Consider the following 17,500-nt stretch of genomic DNA (forward strand, 5'->3'; position numbering starts at 1 on the left):
ACTCTAAAACATCAAGAGTGTGATATTGACACATCCACTCACACACATCCACTCACACACACACACACACACACACACACACACACACACACACACACTCACACACACACACACACACACACACACACACACACACACACACACACACACACACACACACACACACACACACACACACACACACACACACACACACACACACACACACACATTCACACACACACACACACACACACACACACCTATAAAAAACTGAGCCTATGAACCACATTTTGAATTTTTAAAAATCACAGCTTCATCAGATAAATAAATTGAGGGCATAATTCGAGCATTTTAAGTGTTCATAAAAAAATTACTCCCACTTGTGACCACCATAGGAAATGAATGGGAAATCTGCAAAAACACAAATTCACAGAAAAAATCAAAAACTTTATAATAAATAGTCTTTGAGATTTTTTATATATATATATATTCAAATCCATCAAAAAAAAAGTTTATTGAGGATGACATATCGATTTAAGAATTATTAAATTGTAATATTGGAACAATCGGAGTCATCACGCCAGAGACGGGTTTATTGAGGATGACATATCGATTTAAGAATTATTAAATTGTAATATTGGAACAATCGGAGTCATCACGCCAGAGACGGGTTTATTGAGGATGACATAACGATTTAACAATTATTAAATTGTAATATTGGAACAATCGGAGTCATCACGCCGGAGACGGGTTTATTGAGAATGACATATCGATTTAAGAATTATTAAATTGTAATATTTGAACAATCGGAGTCATCACGCCGGAGACGGGTTTATTGAGGATGACATATCGATTTAACAATTATTAAATTGTAATATTGGAACAATCGGGGTCATCACGCCGGAGACGGGTTTATTGAGGATGACATATCGATTTAACAATTATTAAATTGTAATATTGGAACAATCGGAGTCATCACACCGGAGACGGGTTTATTGAGGATGACATATCGATTTAACAATTATTAAATTGTAATATTGGAACAATCGGAGTCATCACGCCGGAGACGGGTTTATTGAGAATGACATATCGATTTAAGAATTATTAAATTGTAATATTGGAACAATCGGAGTCATCACGCCGGAGACGGGTTTATTGAGAATGACATATCGATTTAAGAATTATTAAATTGTAATATTTGAACAATCGGAGTCATCACGCCGGAGACGGGTTTATTGAGGATGATGTGTTGATTAAACAATTATTAAATTGTAATATTCGAACAATCGGAGTCATCACGCCGGAGACGGGTTTATTGAGAATGACATATCGATTTAAGAATTATTAAATTGTAATATTGGAACAATCGGAGTCATCACGCCAGAGACGGGTTTATTGAGGATGACATAACGATTTAACAATTATTAAATTGTAATATTGGAACAATCGGAGTCATCACGCCAGAGACGGGTTTATTGAGGATGACATATCGATTTAACAATTATTAAATTGTAATATTGGAACAATCGGAGTCATCACGCCGGAGACGGGTTTATTGAGGATGACATATCGATTTAAGAATTATTAAATTGTAATATTGGAACAATCGGAGTCATCACGCCAGAGACGGGTTTATTGAGAATGACATATCGATTTAAGAATTATTAAATTGTAATATTGGAACAATCGGAGTCATCACGCCAGAGACGGGTTTATTGAGGATGACATAACGATTTAACAATTATTAAATTGTAATATTGGAACAATCGGAGTCATCACGCCAGAGACGGGTTTATTGAGGATGACATAACGATTTAACAATTATTAAATTGTAATATTGGAACAATCGGAGTCATCACGCCAGAGACGGGTTTATTGAGGATGACATATCGATTTAACAATTATTAAATTGTAATATTGGAACAATCGGAGTCATCACGCCGGAAACGGGTTTATTGAGGATGACATATCGATTTAACAATTATTAAATTGTAATATTGGAACAATCGGAGTCATCACGCCGGAGACGGGTTTATTGAGGATGACATATCGATTTAACAATTATTAAATTGTAATATATGAACAATCGGGGTCATCACGCCGGAGACGGGTTTATTGAGGATGACGTATCGATTTAACAATTATTAAATTGTAATATTGGAACAATCGGAGTCATCACGCCGGAGACGGGTTTATTGAGGATGACATATCGATTTAACAATTATTAAATTGTAATATTGGAACAATCGGAGTCATCACGCCGGAGACGGGTTTATTGAGGATGACATATCGATTTAACAATTATTAAATTGTAATATATGAACAATCGGGGTCATCACGCCGGAGACGGGTTTATTGAGGATGACGTATCGATTTAACAATTATTAAATTGTAATAATGGAACAATCGGAGTCATCACGCCGGAGACAGGTTTATTGAGGATGCTGTGATGATGAGGCAGTTTCAGGGGGAGGATAATCACGGTCTCTCAGACACTTCAGGGTCATGTGTTGGTCATGTCTAGCGCAGCCTCTGTTTCTCTAGCCTCTATTTTAAACTGAAATACTGCAATAATAAAAATATATATATTTTTATTTATTTTTTATAATTTTCAATGGCAAAATAGACCATAATTATTGCATAAATATTAAAAAATACCATCAAATCATCTCAAAATACAACATTAAAAAGAAAAAATATTATTGAAGAAAAATAAATTGCATTGGTTTTACTGGGGTGGAGGAAGATTCATTTTTAGGTGTCTGGTCACTTATGACCGAGAAGACGACCAATGCAACCCCTAAACGAAGAGCACCAGAGGGTTAAGTACATGAATCTTACACACACACATGTGTTGAGTTATTGAGATATGAATATGTGTTGAGTTATTGAGATTTGAATATGTCCCATGGCTGTTGTAGATGTCAGTGTTGTTGCCGTGAATGATTCTAATGTTTTCCAGGACGACCTGAACTCCCGTGGGCAGAACGCAGCAGGTACGAGTGACCCATACATCCCATATCCCAGATACACAACACACAGTTGACCAACTGAGTCGGAAATGTGTTCGTATTTCATATAAAAAATTAAAATGGTATTTTTGTGCATTACTCATAACAATAGGAAAGTGTGCGTCGCCCATCAGTGACATCATCCTCGCGTGTTATTGTGTGTAAGAGAATAAAAGCTCCGCCCACTCAAGAGTCAAGACACGCCTTTGTGTCGAGTAAGAGAATAAGAGCTCCGCCCACTCAAGAGTCAAGACACGCCTCTGAGCCGAGTAAGAGAATAAAAGCTCCGCCCACTCACGAGTCAAGACACGCCTTTGTGTCGAGTAAGAGAATAAGAGCTCCGCCCACTCAAGAGTCAAGACACGCCTCTGAGCCGAGTAAGAGAATAAAAGCTCCGCCCACTCAAGAGTCAAGACATGTCTCTGAGTCGAGTAAGAGAATAAAAGCTCCGTCCACTCAAGAGTCAAGACATGTCTCTGAGTCGAGTAAGAGAATAAAAGCTCCGCCCACTCAAGAGTTGAGACACGCCTCTGAGTCGAGTAAGAGAATAAAAGCTCCGCCCACTCAAGAGTCGAGACACGCCTCTGAGTCGAGTAAGAGAATAAAAGCTCCGCCCACTCAAGAGTCAAGACACGCCTCTGAGTCGAGTAAGAGAATAAAAGCTCCGCCCACTCAAGAGTCAAGACACGCCTCTGAGTTGAGTAAGAGAATAAAAGCTCCGCCCACTCACGAGTCAAGACACGCCTCTGAGTCGAGTAAGAGAATAAAAGCTCCGCCCACTCACGAGTCGAGACACGCCTCTGAGTCGAGTAAGAGAATAAAAGCTCCGCCCACTCACGAGTCAAGACACGCCTCTGAGTCGAGTAAGAGATTAAAAGCTCCGCCCACTCAAGAGTCAAGACACGCCTCGGAGTTGAGTAAGAGAATAAAAGCTCCGCCCACTCACGAGTCAAGACACGGCTCTGAGTCGAGTAAGAGAATAAAAGCTCCGCCCACTCAAGAGTCGAGACACGCCTCTGAGTCGAGTAAGAGAATAAAAGCTCCGCCCACTCACGAGTCAAGACACGCCTCTGAGTCGAGTAAGAGAATAAAAGCTCCGCCCACTCACGAGTCAAGACACGCCTCTGAGTCGAGTAAGAGAATAAAAGCTCCGCCCACTCACGAGTCGAGACACGCCTCTGAGTCGAGTAAGAGAATAAAAGCTTCACCCACTCAAGAGTCAAGACACGCCTCTGAGTTGAGTAAGAGAATAAAAGCTCCGCCCACTCACGAGTCAAGACACGCCTCTGAGTCGAGTAAGAGAATAAAAGCTCCGCCCACTCACGAGTCAAGACACGCCTCTGAGTTGAGTAAGAGAATAAAAGCTCCGCCCACTCAAGACACGCCTCTGAGTCGAGTAAGAGAATAAAAGCTCCGCCCACTCACAAGTCAAGACACGCCTCTGAGTCGAGTAAGAGAATAAAAGCTCCGCCCACTCACGAGTCGAGACACGCCTCTGAGTCGAGTAAGAGAATAAAAGCTCCGCCCACTCACGAGTCGAGACACGCCTCTGAGTCGAGTAAGAGAATAAAAGCTCCGCCCACTCACGAGTCAAGACACGCCTTTGAGTCGAGTAAGAGAATAAAAGCTCCGCCCACTCAAGAGTCAAGACACGCCTCTGAGTCGAGTAAGAGAATAAAAGCTCCGCCCACTCACGAGTCAAGACACGCCTCTGAGTCGAGTAAGAGAATAAAAGCTCCGCCCACTCACGAGTCAAGACACGCCTCTGAGTTGAGTAAGAGAATAAAAGCTCCGCCCACTCAAGACACGCCTCTGAGTCGAGTAAGAGAATAAAAGCTCCGCCCACTCACAAGTCAAGACACGCCTCTGAGTCGAGTAAGAGAATAAAAGCTCCGCCCACTCACGAGTCAAGACACGCCTCTGAGTCGAGTAAGAGAATAAAAGCTCCGCCCACTCACGAGTCAAGACACGCCTCTGAGTCGAGTAAGAGAATAAAAGCTCCGCCCACTCAAGAGTCAAGACACGCCTCTGAGTCGAGTAAGAGAATAAAAGCTCCGCCCACTCAAGAGTCAAGACACGCCTCTGAGTTGAGTAAGAGAATAAAAGCTCCGCCCACTCAAGACACGCCTCTGAGTCGAGTAAGAGAATAAAAGCTCCGCCCACTCACAAGTCAAGACACGCCTCTGAGTCGAGTAAGAGAATAAAAGCTCCGCCCACTCACGAGTCAAGACACGCCTCTGAGTCGAGTAAGAGAATAAAAGCTCCGCCCACTCACGAGTCAAGACACGCCTCTGAGTCGAGTAAGAGAATAAAAGCTCCGCCCACTCAAGAGTCAAGACACGCCTCTGAGTCGAGTAAGAGAATAAAAGCTCCGCCCACTCAAGAGTCAAGACACGCCTCTGAGTCGATTAAGAGAATAAAAGCTCCGCCCACTCAAGAGTCAAGACACGCCTCTGAGTCGAGTAAGAGAATAAATGCTCCGCCCACTCACGAGTCAAGACACACCTCTGAGTCGAGTAAGAGAATAAAAGCTCCGCCCACTCAAGAGTCAAGACACGCCTCTGAGTCGAGTAAGAGAATAAAAGCTCCGCCCACTCAAGAGTCAAGACACGCCTCTGAGTCAAGTAAGAGAATAAATGCTCCGCCCACTCACGAGTCAAGACACGCCTCTGAGTCGAGTAAGAGAATAAAAGCTCCGCCCACTCACGAGTCAAGACACGCCTCTGAGTCGAGTAAGAGAATAAAAGCTCCGCCCACTCACGAGTCAAGACACGCCTCTGAGTCGAGTAAGAGAATAAAAGCTCCGCCCACTCAAGAGTCAAGACACGCCTCTGAGTCGAGTAAGAGAATAAAAGCTCCGCCCACTCAAGAGTCAAGACACGCCTCTGAGTCGAGTAAGAGAATAAAAGCTCCGCCCACTCACGAGTCAAGACACGCCTCTGAGTCGAGTAAGAGAATAAAAGCTCCGCCCTCTCAAGAGTCAAGACACGCCTCTGAGTCGAGTAATTACACACTGTGCCTTTAAGGCGGAGAACAGCGCTTGGTTGATTGACAGCACTTATAGCGCCTGTTTGGGAAATGTCCCGCCTCTTCATAACTCAGATGTAAATAGTGGCGATTTAAAACCAAACTTGATTTACAATTAATAATAATAATAATGTTAATAAACAAGAGGATCATGCAGATCGACTTTCATTCACGGGACGGTTCAGAGGGGTGTGTTTTGTTTTAGACACTTTAGTTACACGCCATCTAATCGTGATAAACGATGGTAATTCAAACAGTAATCGACAGTCGTCCGTGGGCGGAGATTATTTAAATGAGGAACATTATGACCTCACAGTTGTAGTCCAGACGAGTCGCCAGTTGTAGTTCTTATAAAGTGGAATAAAAGCTCCGCCCACTCAAGAGTCAAGACACACCTTTGAGTCGAGTAATTACACACTGCGCCTTTAAGGCGGAGAACAGCGAGTCATGTGACTGCGGTTGGTTGATTGACAGCATATAGTTCTTATGAAGTGGGTTCTGCTGAGTAAAAGAGCTTTACTGTAAGTGTGTGTGTGTGTCCCGCAGACGGAGTGAAGAAGCCGTGGGACCGAGCCAACTCCGCGGAGAGATCGTCGCTGGTGTCCAGGTGAGAGCAGAGCGCCTCGTGTACACACACACACACACACACACACACACACACACTCACACACACACACACACACACACACACACACACACACACACACACACACACACACACACACATCTAATATGTCTCCGTCGCTCCGCAGGGTCCGGCCCGTGGGAAGCATCGGCGACTCAGACGCCTTAGACTTCGACAGGATGAAACAGGTACAGTGTGTGTGTGTTTACGGGGACACACTCAGGTGTGTGTTTACGGGGACACACTCGGGTGTGTGTTTACTGGGGCACACTCAGGTGTGTGTTTACTGGGGCACACTCGGGTGTGTGTTTACGGGGACACACTCGGGTGCGTGTTTACGGGGACACACTCGGGTGTGTGTTTACTGGGGCACACTCGGGTGTGTGTTTACGGGGACACACTCCGGTGTGTGTTTACTGGGGCACACTCAGGTGTGTGTTTACTGGGGCACACTCAGGTGTGTGTTTACTGGGGCACACTCAGGTGTGTGTTTACTGGGGTACACTCAGGTGTGTGTTTACTGGGGCACACTCGGGTGCGTGTTTACGGGGACACACTCAGGTGCGTGTTTACGGGGACACACTCAGGTGTGTGTTTACAGGGGCACACTCAGGTGTGTGTTTACTGGGGCACACTCAGGTGTGTGTTTACGGGGACACACTCAGGTGCGTGTTTACTGGGGCACACTCAGGTGCGTGTTTACTGGGGCACACTCAGGTGTGTGTTTACGGGGAAACCCTCAGGTGCGTGTTTACGGGGACACACTCAGGTGCGTGTTTACTGGGGCACACTCAGGTGCGTGTTTACTGGGGCACACTCAGGTGTGTGTTTACGGGGACACACTCAGGTGCGTGTTTACGGACACACACTCAGGTGTGTGTTTACGGGGACACACTCGGGTGTGTGTTTACTGGGGCACACTCGGGTGTGTGTTTACGGGGACACACTCCGGTGTGTGTTTACGGGGACACACTCAAGTGTGTGTTTACGGGGACACACTCCGGTGTGTGTTTACGGGGACACACTCCGGTGTGTGTTTACGGGGACACACTCCGGTGTGTGTTTACGGGGACACACTCCGGTGCGTGTTTACGGGGACACACTCAGGTGCGTGTTTACGGGGACACACTCAGGTGCGTGTTTACGGGGACACACTCAGGTGTGTGTTTACTGGGGCACACTCAGGTGTGTGTTTACGGGGACACACTCAGGTGTGTGTTTACAGGGACACACTCAGGTGTGTGTTTACAGGGACACACTCAGGTGTGTGTTTACTGGGGCACACTCAGGTGTGTGTTTACGGGGACACACTCAGGTGCGTGTTTACGGGGACACACTCAGGTGCGTGTTTACGGGGACACACTCAGGTGTGTGTTTACAGGGGCACACTCAGGTGTGTGTTTACTGGGGCACACTCAGGTGTGTGTTTACGGGGACACACTCAGGTGCGTGTTTACTGGGGCACACTCAGGTGCGTGTTTACTGGGGCACACTCAGGTGCGTGTTTACTGGGGCACACTCAGGTGCGTGTTTACTGGGGCACACTCAGGTGTGTGTTTACTGGGGCACACTCAGGTGTGTGTTTACTGGGGCACACTCAGGTGTGTGTTTACGGGGACACACTCAGGTGCGTGTTTACTGGGGCACACTCAGGTGCGTGTTTACTGGGGCACACTCAGGTGTGTGTTTACTGGGGCACACTCAGGTGTGTGTTTACTGGGGCACACTCAGGTGTGTGTTTACTGGGGCACACTCAGGTGTGTGTTTACTGGGGCACACTCAGGTGTGTGTTTACGGGGACACACTCAGGTGTGTGTTTACTGGGGCACACTCAGGTGTGTGTTTACGGGGACACACTCAGGTGCGTGTTTACTGGGGCACACTCAGGTGTGTGTTTACTGGGGCACACTCAGTTGTGTGTTTACTGGGGCACACTCAGGTGTGTGTTTACTGGGGCACACTCAGGTGTGTGTTTACTGGGGCACACTCGGGTGCGTGTTTACGTGGACACACTTCGGTGCGTGTTTTCGGGGACACCCTGTGGTGTGTGTTTACAGGGACACACTGCGGTGTGTGTTTACGGGGACACACTCCGGTGTGTGTTTACGGGGACACACTCCGGTGTGTGTTTACGGGGACAAACTCCGGTGTGTGTTTACGGGGACACACTTCTGTGCGTGTTTTCGGGGACACACTGTGGTGTGTGTTTACGGGGACACACTCAGGTGTGTGTTTACGGGGACACACTCAGGTGTGTGTTTATGGGGACACACTCCGGTGTGTGTTTACAGGGACACACTCGACTGAACTCATGATACGATCAGGGCTCCTCCATTAAACTCGAGATCGGGTTACATGCCCACATGTTCTTGTTCAAGATATTACAGCATTTCTGTCGTTAAGAAGTGGAGAAATATGAAATATTATGCAGACATTTGAATTAAATGTTGTTTAGGCAATATAACACAAGGGCACAACCATCAGAAGTCTGTTAGCGCCCTCTTCAGGCATTACATAAGGTCTCGGTTACATATGGTAACCCTCGTTCCCTGAAGGAGGGAACGGAGACGTACGTCGGACGTCACCGACGAATTGGGACCCTTTGGAAAACGCCACAGTTACTACCACTTCCAGCGCCCAGCGAAGAGCCCCTCAGACCCCGTCTGTTCCGCAAGAACCATTCAGAAGACCTTTATTGAATAACGCTGGGAAAGCATGCCCGGAGGGAGTTACCATGTGGAGAATACACGTATGGGCTGGCCTTGGGCAGTGCAACCAACGGAAGTCCCAGGGGTGGCCCCGGCCAATTTTACGGCGGAAAGACGAGGGAAAGACACGCCGCGAGCCAACGCCCAGGAAGAAGCTACACCCCTAGTGGAGTGGGCTCTTAACCCGAGCGGGCAGGGCACGTCTTGGGATTCATACGCCAAGATGATGGCATCCACTATCCAGTGGGCCATCCTCTGCTTGGAGACAGCCTTTCCCTTCTGCTGTCCTCCGTAACAGACGAAGAGCTGCTCTGAGGTCCTGAAGCTTTGCGTTCTGTCTACATAGGTCAGCAGGGCGCGGACCGGACAGAGAAAAGCTAGGGCTGGGTCAGCCTCCTCATAAGGCAGCGCTTGCAGGCTCACCACCTGGTCCCGGAAGCGTATGCCAGAGGGTGCCCCGTCTCTGAGTCAGGAGGTCCTTCCTCAGAGGAATGGGCCAAGGAGGTACTGTCGCGAGTTCCGGGAACCAAGTCCGGTTGGGCCAATACAGATCCACCACCAGGACCTGCTCCTCGTCCTCCCTGACCTTGCACAGAAACTGTGCAAGAACGCTCACTGGGGGAAACACATATTTGCGTAGGTCCCGGGGCCAGCTGTGTGCCAGAGCATCCGAGCCGAGGGTCCCCTCGGTCAGGGAATAAAACAATTCCATACGGACCAGAACGTGCTTGCCTCTGAGCGGCCCCTTGAGGCGGCTGAGTGCAAGACGAACTGCTAACAACTCCAGGCAATTGATATGCCATTGCAGTTGGGGCCGAAACTGCAAGCCCGCTGTACGTGGCACCCCAGCCGGTGGATGAGGCATCTGTGGAGACAACAGCATGCCTGGACACTTGTTCTAGAGGCACTCCTGCCCGTAGAAAAGAAGGGTCCGACCACGGGCTGAAGGTTTGGCGGCATCTCGGCGTCACTTGGACACGGAGGGATCCGCTGTGCCACGCCCATCTCGGGACTCGGCCGAGTAGCCAGCGTTGAAGCGGTCTCATATGAAGCAATCCCAGCGCCGTTACCGCGGCTGCAGATGCCATATGCCCCAGGAGCCTTTGACAATGTTTCAGTGGTACCGCTGTCCTGCATTTGAATGAATTCAAGCAGTTCAACACCGACTGGCCGCGCTCCTCGTGAGGCACGCTGTCTGGGCAACCGAGTCTTAGGAAATGTGCTGAAGCACCCAGGGAAGGCCGCGGCAACACACAGGGAATAGTGCAGCCTGTGGCCGGTTCTCCACTGGTCCTCCATGACCCTGTGGCCGGTTCTCCACTGGTCCTCCATGACCCTGTGGCCGGTTCTCCACTGGTCCTCCATGACCCTGTGGCCGGTTCTCCACTGGTCCTCCATGACCCTGTGGCCGGTTCTCCACTGGTCCTCCATGACCCTGTGGCCGGTTCTCCACTGGTTCTTCATGACCCTGTGGCCGGTTCTCCACTGGTCCTTCATGACCCTGTGGCCGGTTCTCCACTGGTCCTCCATGACCCTGTGGCCGGTTCTCCACTGGTCCTTCATGACCCTGTGGCCGGTTCTCCACTGGTCCTCCATGACCCTGTGGCCGGTTCTCCACTGGTCCTTCATGACCCTGTGGCCGGTTCTCCACTGGTCCTCCATGACCCTGTGGCCGGTTCTCCACTGGTTCTTCATGACCCTGTGGCCGGTTCTCCACTGGTCCTCCATGACCCTGTGGCCGGTTCTCCACTGGTCCTCCATGACCCTGTGGCCGGTTCTCCACTGGTTCTTCATGACCCTGTGGCCGGTTCTCCACTGGTCCTCCATGACCCTGTGGCCGGTTCTCCACTGGTCCTCCATGACCCTGTGGCCGGTTCTCCACTGGTCCTTCCTTGAGCACTTTTGATAGAGACTGACCACTGCAGGCCGGGAACACCCACAAGAGCTGCAGTTCTGTAGATGCTCTGACCCAGTCCTCCAGCCGTCACAATCTGGCCCTTGTCAAACTCGCTCAAATCCTTACGCTCGCCCATTTTTCCTGCTTCTAACACATCAACTCTGAGGACTAAATGTTCACTTGCTGCCTAATATATCCCACCCACTAACAGAGATCATCATTGTTATTCATAATGTTATGCCTGATCGGTGTATATAATATTATGTATGTTAGCAGTGTTCAATAAAACTGACACTTAAATTGAACCAGTTATTATCGCCTCAGTGTTATGATGTGTATTGTTGGCCTAAGGTCATGTGATCGTGTTGTCTCTTCTTCTGCTGACAGGAGATCTTGGAGGAAGTTGTCCGTGAGCTGCACAAGGTGAAGGACGAGATCATTGACGGTACGTGGATGAGTTATAGTGTGAGTGTGTGTGTGTGAGTGTGAGTGTGAGTGTGTGTGGACTGGTAATCCCTACGTTATGGGGACAAAATGTCCCCACAAAGATGGCAATATCCAAAATCCTCGTCCTTGTGGGGACATTTTTAGGTCCCCATGAGGAAAACATCTTATAAATCAGACTAAGTGATGTTTTTTGAAAATGTAAAAATGCAGAATGTCTCCTGTGATGGGTAGGTTTAGGGGCAGTGTGTGTGTGTGTGTGTGTGTGTGTGTGTGTGATGGGTAGGTTTAGGGGCAGGGGCAGTGTAAGGGATAGAATATACAGCATGTACGGTATAAAAACCATTAACATGAAAACCAAACATGTGTGTGTGTGTGTGTGTGTGAGTGTGAGTGTCGAGTCAAGTCAAGTCAACTTTATTTATATAGCGCTTTTAACAATGTAGATTGTTTCAAAGCAGCTTTACAGTGTTAAACAGGAAAATAATGCAGCATAATTTTATTCAGCTGTACAGCCATTCTGGAGAAACCGCTGATGTCATCAGCTCATTTCAGTTATCATACAGTGACAGTGTGGGCTTTAGATCAATAATTTGATCAGTAATTTAGTTTATATGGTTAATTTAGTTTAATAATTAGATTTATTTGGATATTTAGTTGAAAAATGTAGTGTCCCCAACTGAGCACGCCAAGCCAGAGGCAACAATGGCAAGGAAACCCAAACCCCATCAGGAGCAGAATGGAGGAAAATAAACCTTGGAGAAACCAGGCTCAGTCGGGGGGGCAGTTCTCCTCTGGCCAATTAACAAACAGCGTATGATTATTATTCTGGCAACTTTACAGGTCAGAGGTCATAATAGATCGGAATATTTGAAAGATTGGAGTCATCACGCCGGAGACGAGTTTATTGAGGATGCCGTGACGATGAGGCAGTTTCAGGGGGAGGATAATCACGGTCTCTCAGACACTTCAGGGTCATGTGTTGGTCATGTGTTGGTCATGTGTTGGTCATGTGTCGGTCATGTGTTGGTCATGTTTTGGTCATGTTTTGGACTTGTGTTGGTCTTGTGTAGGTCATGTGTTGGTCATGTGTTGGTCTTGTGTAGGTCATGAGTTGGTCATGTGTTGGTCATGTGTTGGTCATGTGTTGGTCATGTTTTGGTCATGTTTTGGACTTGTGTCGGTCATGTGTTGGTCATGAGTTGGTCATGTGTTGGTCATGAGTTGGTCATGTGTTGGTCATGTGTTGGTCTTGTGTTGGTCATGTGTTGGTCATGTTTTGGACTTGTGTTGGTCTTGTGTAGGTCATGTGTTGGTCATGTGTTGGTCATGTGTTGGTCATGTGTTGGTCATGAGTTGGTCATGTGTTGGTCATGTGTTGGTCATGTGTTGGTCATGTGTTGGTCATGAGTTGGTCATGTGTTGGTCATGTGTTGGTCATGTGTTGGTCTTGTGTTGGTCTTGTGTAGGTCATGAGTTGGTCATGTGTTGGTCATGTGTTGGTCATGTGTTGGTCTTGTGTTGGTCATGTGTTGGTCATGTGTTGGTCTTGTGTTGGTCTTGTGTAGGTCATGTGTTGGTCATGTGTTGGTCATGTGTTGGTCATGTGTTGGTCATGAGTTGGTCATGTGTTGGTCATGAGTTGGTCATGTGTTGGTCATGTGTTGGTCATGTGTTGGTCATGTGTTGGTCATGAGTTGGTCATGTGTTGGTCATGAGTTGGTCATGTGTTGGTCATGTGTTGGTCATGTGTTGGTCTTGTGTTGGTCATGTGTTGGTCATGTGTTGGTCATGAGTTGGTCATGTGTTGGTCATGTGTTGGTCATGTGTTGGTCATGTGTTGGTCATGTGTTGGTCTTGTGTTGGTCTTGTGTAGGTCGTGTGTTGGTCGTGTGTTGGTCATGTGTTGGTCATGTGTTGGTCATGTGTTGGTCTTGTGTTGGTCATGTGTTGGTCATGAGTTGGTCATGTGTTGGTCATGTGTTGGTCATGAGTTGGTCATGTGTTGGTCATGTGTTGGTCATGTGTTGGTCATGTGTTGGTCATGAGTTGGTCATGTGTTGGTCATGTGTTGGTCATGTGTTGGTCTTGTGTTGGTCTTGTGTAGGTCATGAGTTGGTCATGTGTTGGTCATGTGTTGGTCATGTGTTGGTCTTGTGTTGGTCATGTGTTGGTCATGTGTTGGTCTTGTGTTGGTCTTGTGTAGGTCATGTGTTGGTCATGTGTTGGTCATGTGTTGGTCATGTGTTGGTCATGAGTTGGTCATGTGTTGGTCATGAGTTGGTCATGTGTTGGTCATGTGTTGGTCATGTGTTGGTCATGTGTTGGTCATGAGTTGGTCATGTGTTGGTCATGAGTTGGTCATGTGTTGGTCATGTGTTGGTCATGTGTTGGTCTTGTGTTGGTCATGTGTTGGTCATGTGTTGGTCATGAGTTGGTCATGTGTTGGTCATGTGTTGGTCATGTGTTGGTCATGTGTTGGTCATGTGTTGGTCTTGTGTTGGTCTTGTGTAGGTCGTGTGTTGGTTGTGTGTTGGTCATGTGTTGGTCATGTGTTGGTCATGTGTTGGTCTTGTGTTGGTCATGTGTTGGTCATGAGTTGGTCATGTGTTGGTCTTGTGTTGGTTTTGTGTTGGTCATGTGTTGGTCATGAGTTGGTCATGTGTTGGTCATGAGTTGGTCATGTGTTGGTCATGTGTTGGTCATGTGTTGGTCATGTGTTGGTTTTGTGTTGGTCATGTGTTGGTCATGAGTTGGTCATGTATTGGTCATGAGTTGGTCATGTGTTGGTCATGTGTTGGTCATGTGTTGGTCTTCTCTGGGCGCAGGTCCACCATCTGATCTGGATACGGCCTGGATCCGGCTGACTGCAGTAAACCTCGGGATAAACAGAGAGACTATCATTAGCGTAGATGCCATTCTTCTGATGATGTCACGAGTACATCAGGTGTTATGGGAAGTGTTCCCGGTTCCGGCTGACCTAGTTAATGCAGCCTAACAATCATTTCATTGAGAAAGTGTTTTATGTGTATGCCACAGTAAAGAGATGTGTTTTTAGTCTAGATTTAAACTGACAGAGTGTGTGTGCTTCCCGAACAATGTTAGGAAGAGTTCCAGAGTTTAGGAGCTAAATAGGAAAAGGATCGAGCGCTTGCAGTTGATTTGGATATTCTCTGTATGATCAACTGGCCAGAGTTTAGAGAGCGCAGTAGACGTGATGGAGGATAATGTGTTAAGAGCTCGCTCAAGTACTGGAGATAAACCATTTAGTGCTTTTTAAGTAATAAGCAAGATTTTAAAATGTATGTGATGTTTAATAGGCAGCCAGTGCAGTGTTGACAGAACCGGCTAATATGGTCACACTCCCTGGTTCTAGTAAGAACTGGAGCTGCTGCGTTTTGGACCAGCTGGAGTTTGTTTATTAGGCGAGCAGGGCAACCACCCAGTAGAGCATTACAATAATCTACAGCTCATCAACATTACAATAATCTACAGCTCATCAACATTACAATAATCTACAGTTCATCAACATTACAATAATCTACAGCTCATCAACATTACAATAATCTACAGCTCATCAACATTACAATAATCTACAGCTCATCAACATTACAATAATCTACAGCTCATCAACATTACAATAATCTACAGCTCATCAACATTACAATAATCTACAGCTCATCAACATTACAATAATCTACAGCTCATGAACGCATCAACTCACTGTTTAGCATTTGGCATTGAGAGCATGTGCCGTAATTTAGAGATATTTTTAAGATTCTTTTTTTTTTTTAATTGAGTTGCAGGAAATTACTGGTCATCCAATGTTTTATATCAGCTATGCATTCCGTTAATCTTGTGAATTGGTAAGTTTCTTCAGGGCGTGAAGCAATATAGAGCTGAGTATCGTCAGCATAACAATGAAAACTAACGCCATGCTTCCTAATGATATCTCCCAGTGGTAGCATGTACAGGGTGAAGAGCAGCGGTCCTAGCACTGAGCCTTGTGGTACTCCATACTGAACTTGTGCTCGCTGGGACATCTCTTCATTAACTGCTACAAACTGATAACGGTCAGATAGGTGTGATTTAAACCATGCCAATGCAATTCCACTAATACCTACATAATTTTTGAGTCTATTCAAAAGAATGTTGTGGTCGATAGTATCAAATGCAGCGCTAAGATGGAGTAACACTAATAGAGAGATACAGCCTCGATCGGATGATAAGAGTAAATCATTTGTAACTGTGATGAGAGCAGTCTCAGTGCTATGATACGCTCTAAATCCTGACTGGAAATCTTCACAGATACCATCCTAAAAAAGGAACATAATTGTGAAGACACTGCCTTTTCTAGTGTTTCTGACAGAAAGGGTAGATTTGAGATTGGTCTATAATTGACTAATTCTGTAGGATCAAGTTGCGTTTTTTTAATAAGTGGTTTAATAATAGCAAAATTAAAAGTTTTCGGTACATATCCTAATGACACAGATTAATTAATGATATTAAGAAGAGGATCTATGACCTCTGGTAGCATCTCTTTTAATAGTCTAGTTGGTACAGGGTTGAGCATACATGTTGTTGATTTAGATGATTTAACGAGTTTAGCCAATTATTCTTCTCCTATAGCAGTGAATGAGTGTGTGTGTGTGTGTGTGTGTGTCTTCTTCTATAGCAGTGAATGAGTATGTGTGTGTGTGTGTGTGTGTGTGTGTGTGTGTGTGTCCTCTCCTATAGCAGTGAATGAGTGTGTGTGTGTGTGTGTGTGTGTGTGTGTGTGTGTGTTCTCCTATAGCAGTGAATGTGTGTGTGAGTGTGTGTGTGTGTGTGTGTGTGTGTGTGAGTGAGTGTATGTGTGTGTCTCCTCCTATAGCAGTGAATGAGTGTAATTTTTCCTCAGTGACACTACAATGCTCTGTCTGATGTGATACTGTATTAGACAGCTGCATGGTTAAAATTTTCTTCCTAATATTATCAATCTTACATGTGAAGAAGTTCATAAAGTCATTACTGCTGTGCTATTTACAAACATCAGAAGTTGAAGCTTTATTTTTGGTTAATTTAGCTACTGTATCGAATAAATACCTATGGTTGTGTTTGTTTTCTTCCAAGAGAGTTGAGAAATAAGCAGATCTAGCAGTTTTTACGGCCTTTCTGTATGCGATCATGCGCTCTTTCCACAAATTACGAAAGACCTGTAGTTTTGTTTTCTTCCAGCTGTGCTCCATTTTTCTGGCTGCTGTTTTAAGGGCCCGAGTGTGTGTGTGTGAGTGAGTGAGTGAGTGTGTGTGTGTGTGTGTGTGTGTGTGTGAGTGTGTGTGAGTGAGTGTGTGTGTGTGTGTGTGTGTGTGTGTGTGTGTGTGTGTGTGTGTGTGTGTGTGTGTGTGTGTGTGAGTGTGCTCGTTGTACCACGGCGTTGGACTATTTTCTTTAATCTTCTTTAAGCACGGAGGAGCAACTGTGCCTAAAGTGTTGGAAAAGAGAGTCAATAGTTTCTGTTGGAGCATTGAGTTCTTCTAAGCTATCTGGGATGCTGAGGAGATGATACTGATGAGGAAGATTATTCAAAAAGCAATCTTTAGTAGCGGCAGTGATTGTCCTGCCATTTTTGAAGCGAGGGGGCGGCTTTGCAACCTTAGCTAAATTAAGTATACATGATACTAAGTTATTGGACTTCTGTGCTAGCCACGGTTTGTCCATAACGAACACCATGTTCAAGCATAAGGGTGTCCATCAGTGCACGTGGCACCAGGACACCCTAGGCCGGAGGTCGATGATCGACTTTGTAGTCGTGTCATCAGACCTT

At 46.3% G+C, this 17,500-nt stretch overlaps 1 protein-coding gene across 1 annotated transcript in view; it reads left to right on the forward strand.

Moving 5' to 3' along the window:
• Window positions 1-17,500, forward strand: part of evlb (Enah/Vasp-like b) — a gene marked incomplete at both ends in the record, with an annotated part of 55,362 nt that overhangs the window by 34,132 nt on the left and 3,730 nt on the right. The window contains 4 exons of the mRNA XM_079832198.1: window positions 2,945-2,978; window positions 6,567-6,627; window positions 6,773-6,833; window positions 11,638-11,695. Coding sequence (XP_079688324.1) covers window positions 2,945-2,978; window positions 6,567-6,627; window positions 6,773-6,833; window positions 11,638-11,695 — 214 coding nt within the window. The remainder of the gene's footprint in view (window positions 1-2,944; window positions 2,979-6,566; window positions 6,628-6,772; window positions 6,834-11,637; window positions 11,696-17,500) is intronic.

This window comes from Gobio gobio (genome assembly GCF_949357685.1).
Source record: "Gobio gobio genome assembly, chromosome: 12".
Classification (NCBI taxonomy): Eukaryota; Metazoa; Chordata; class Actinopteri; order Cypriniformes; family Gobionidae; genus Gobio; species Gobio gobio.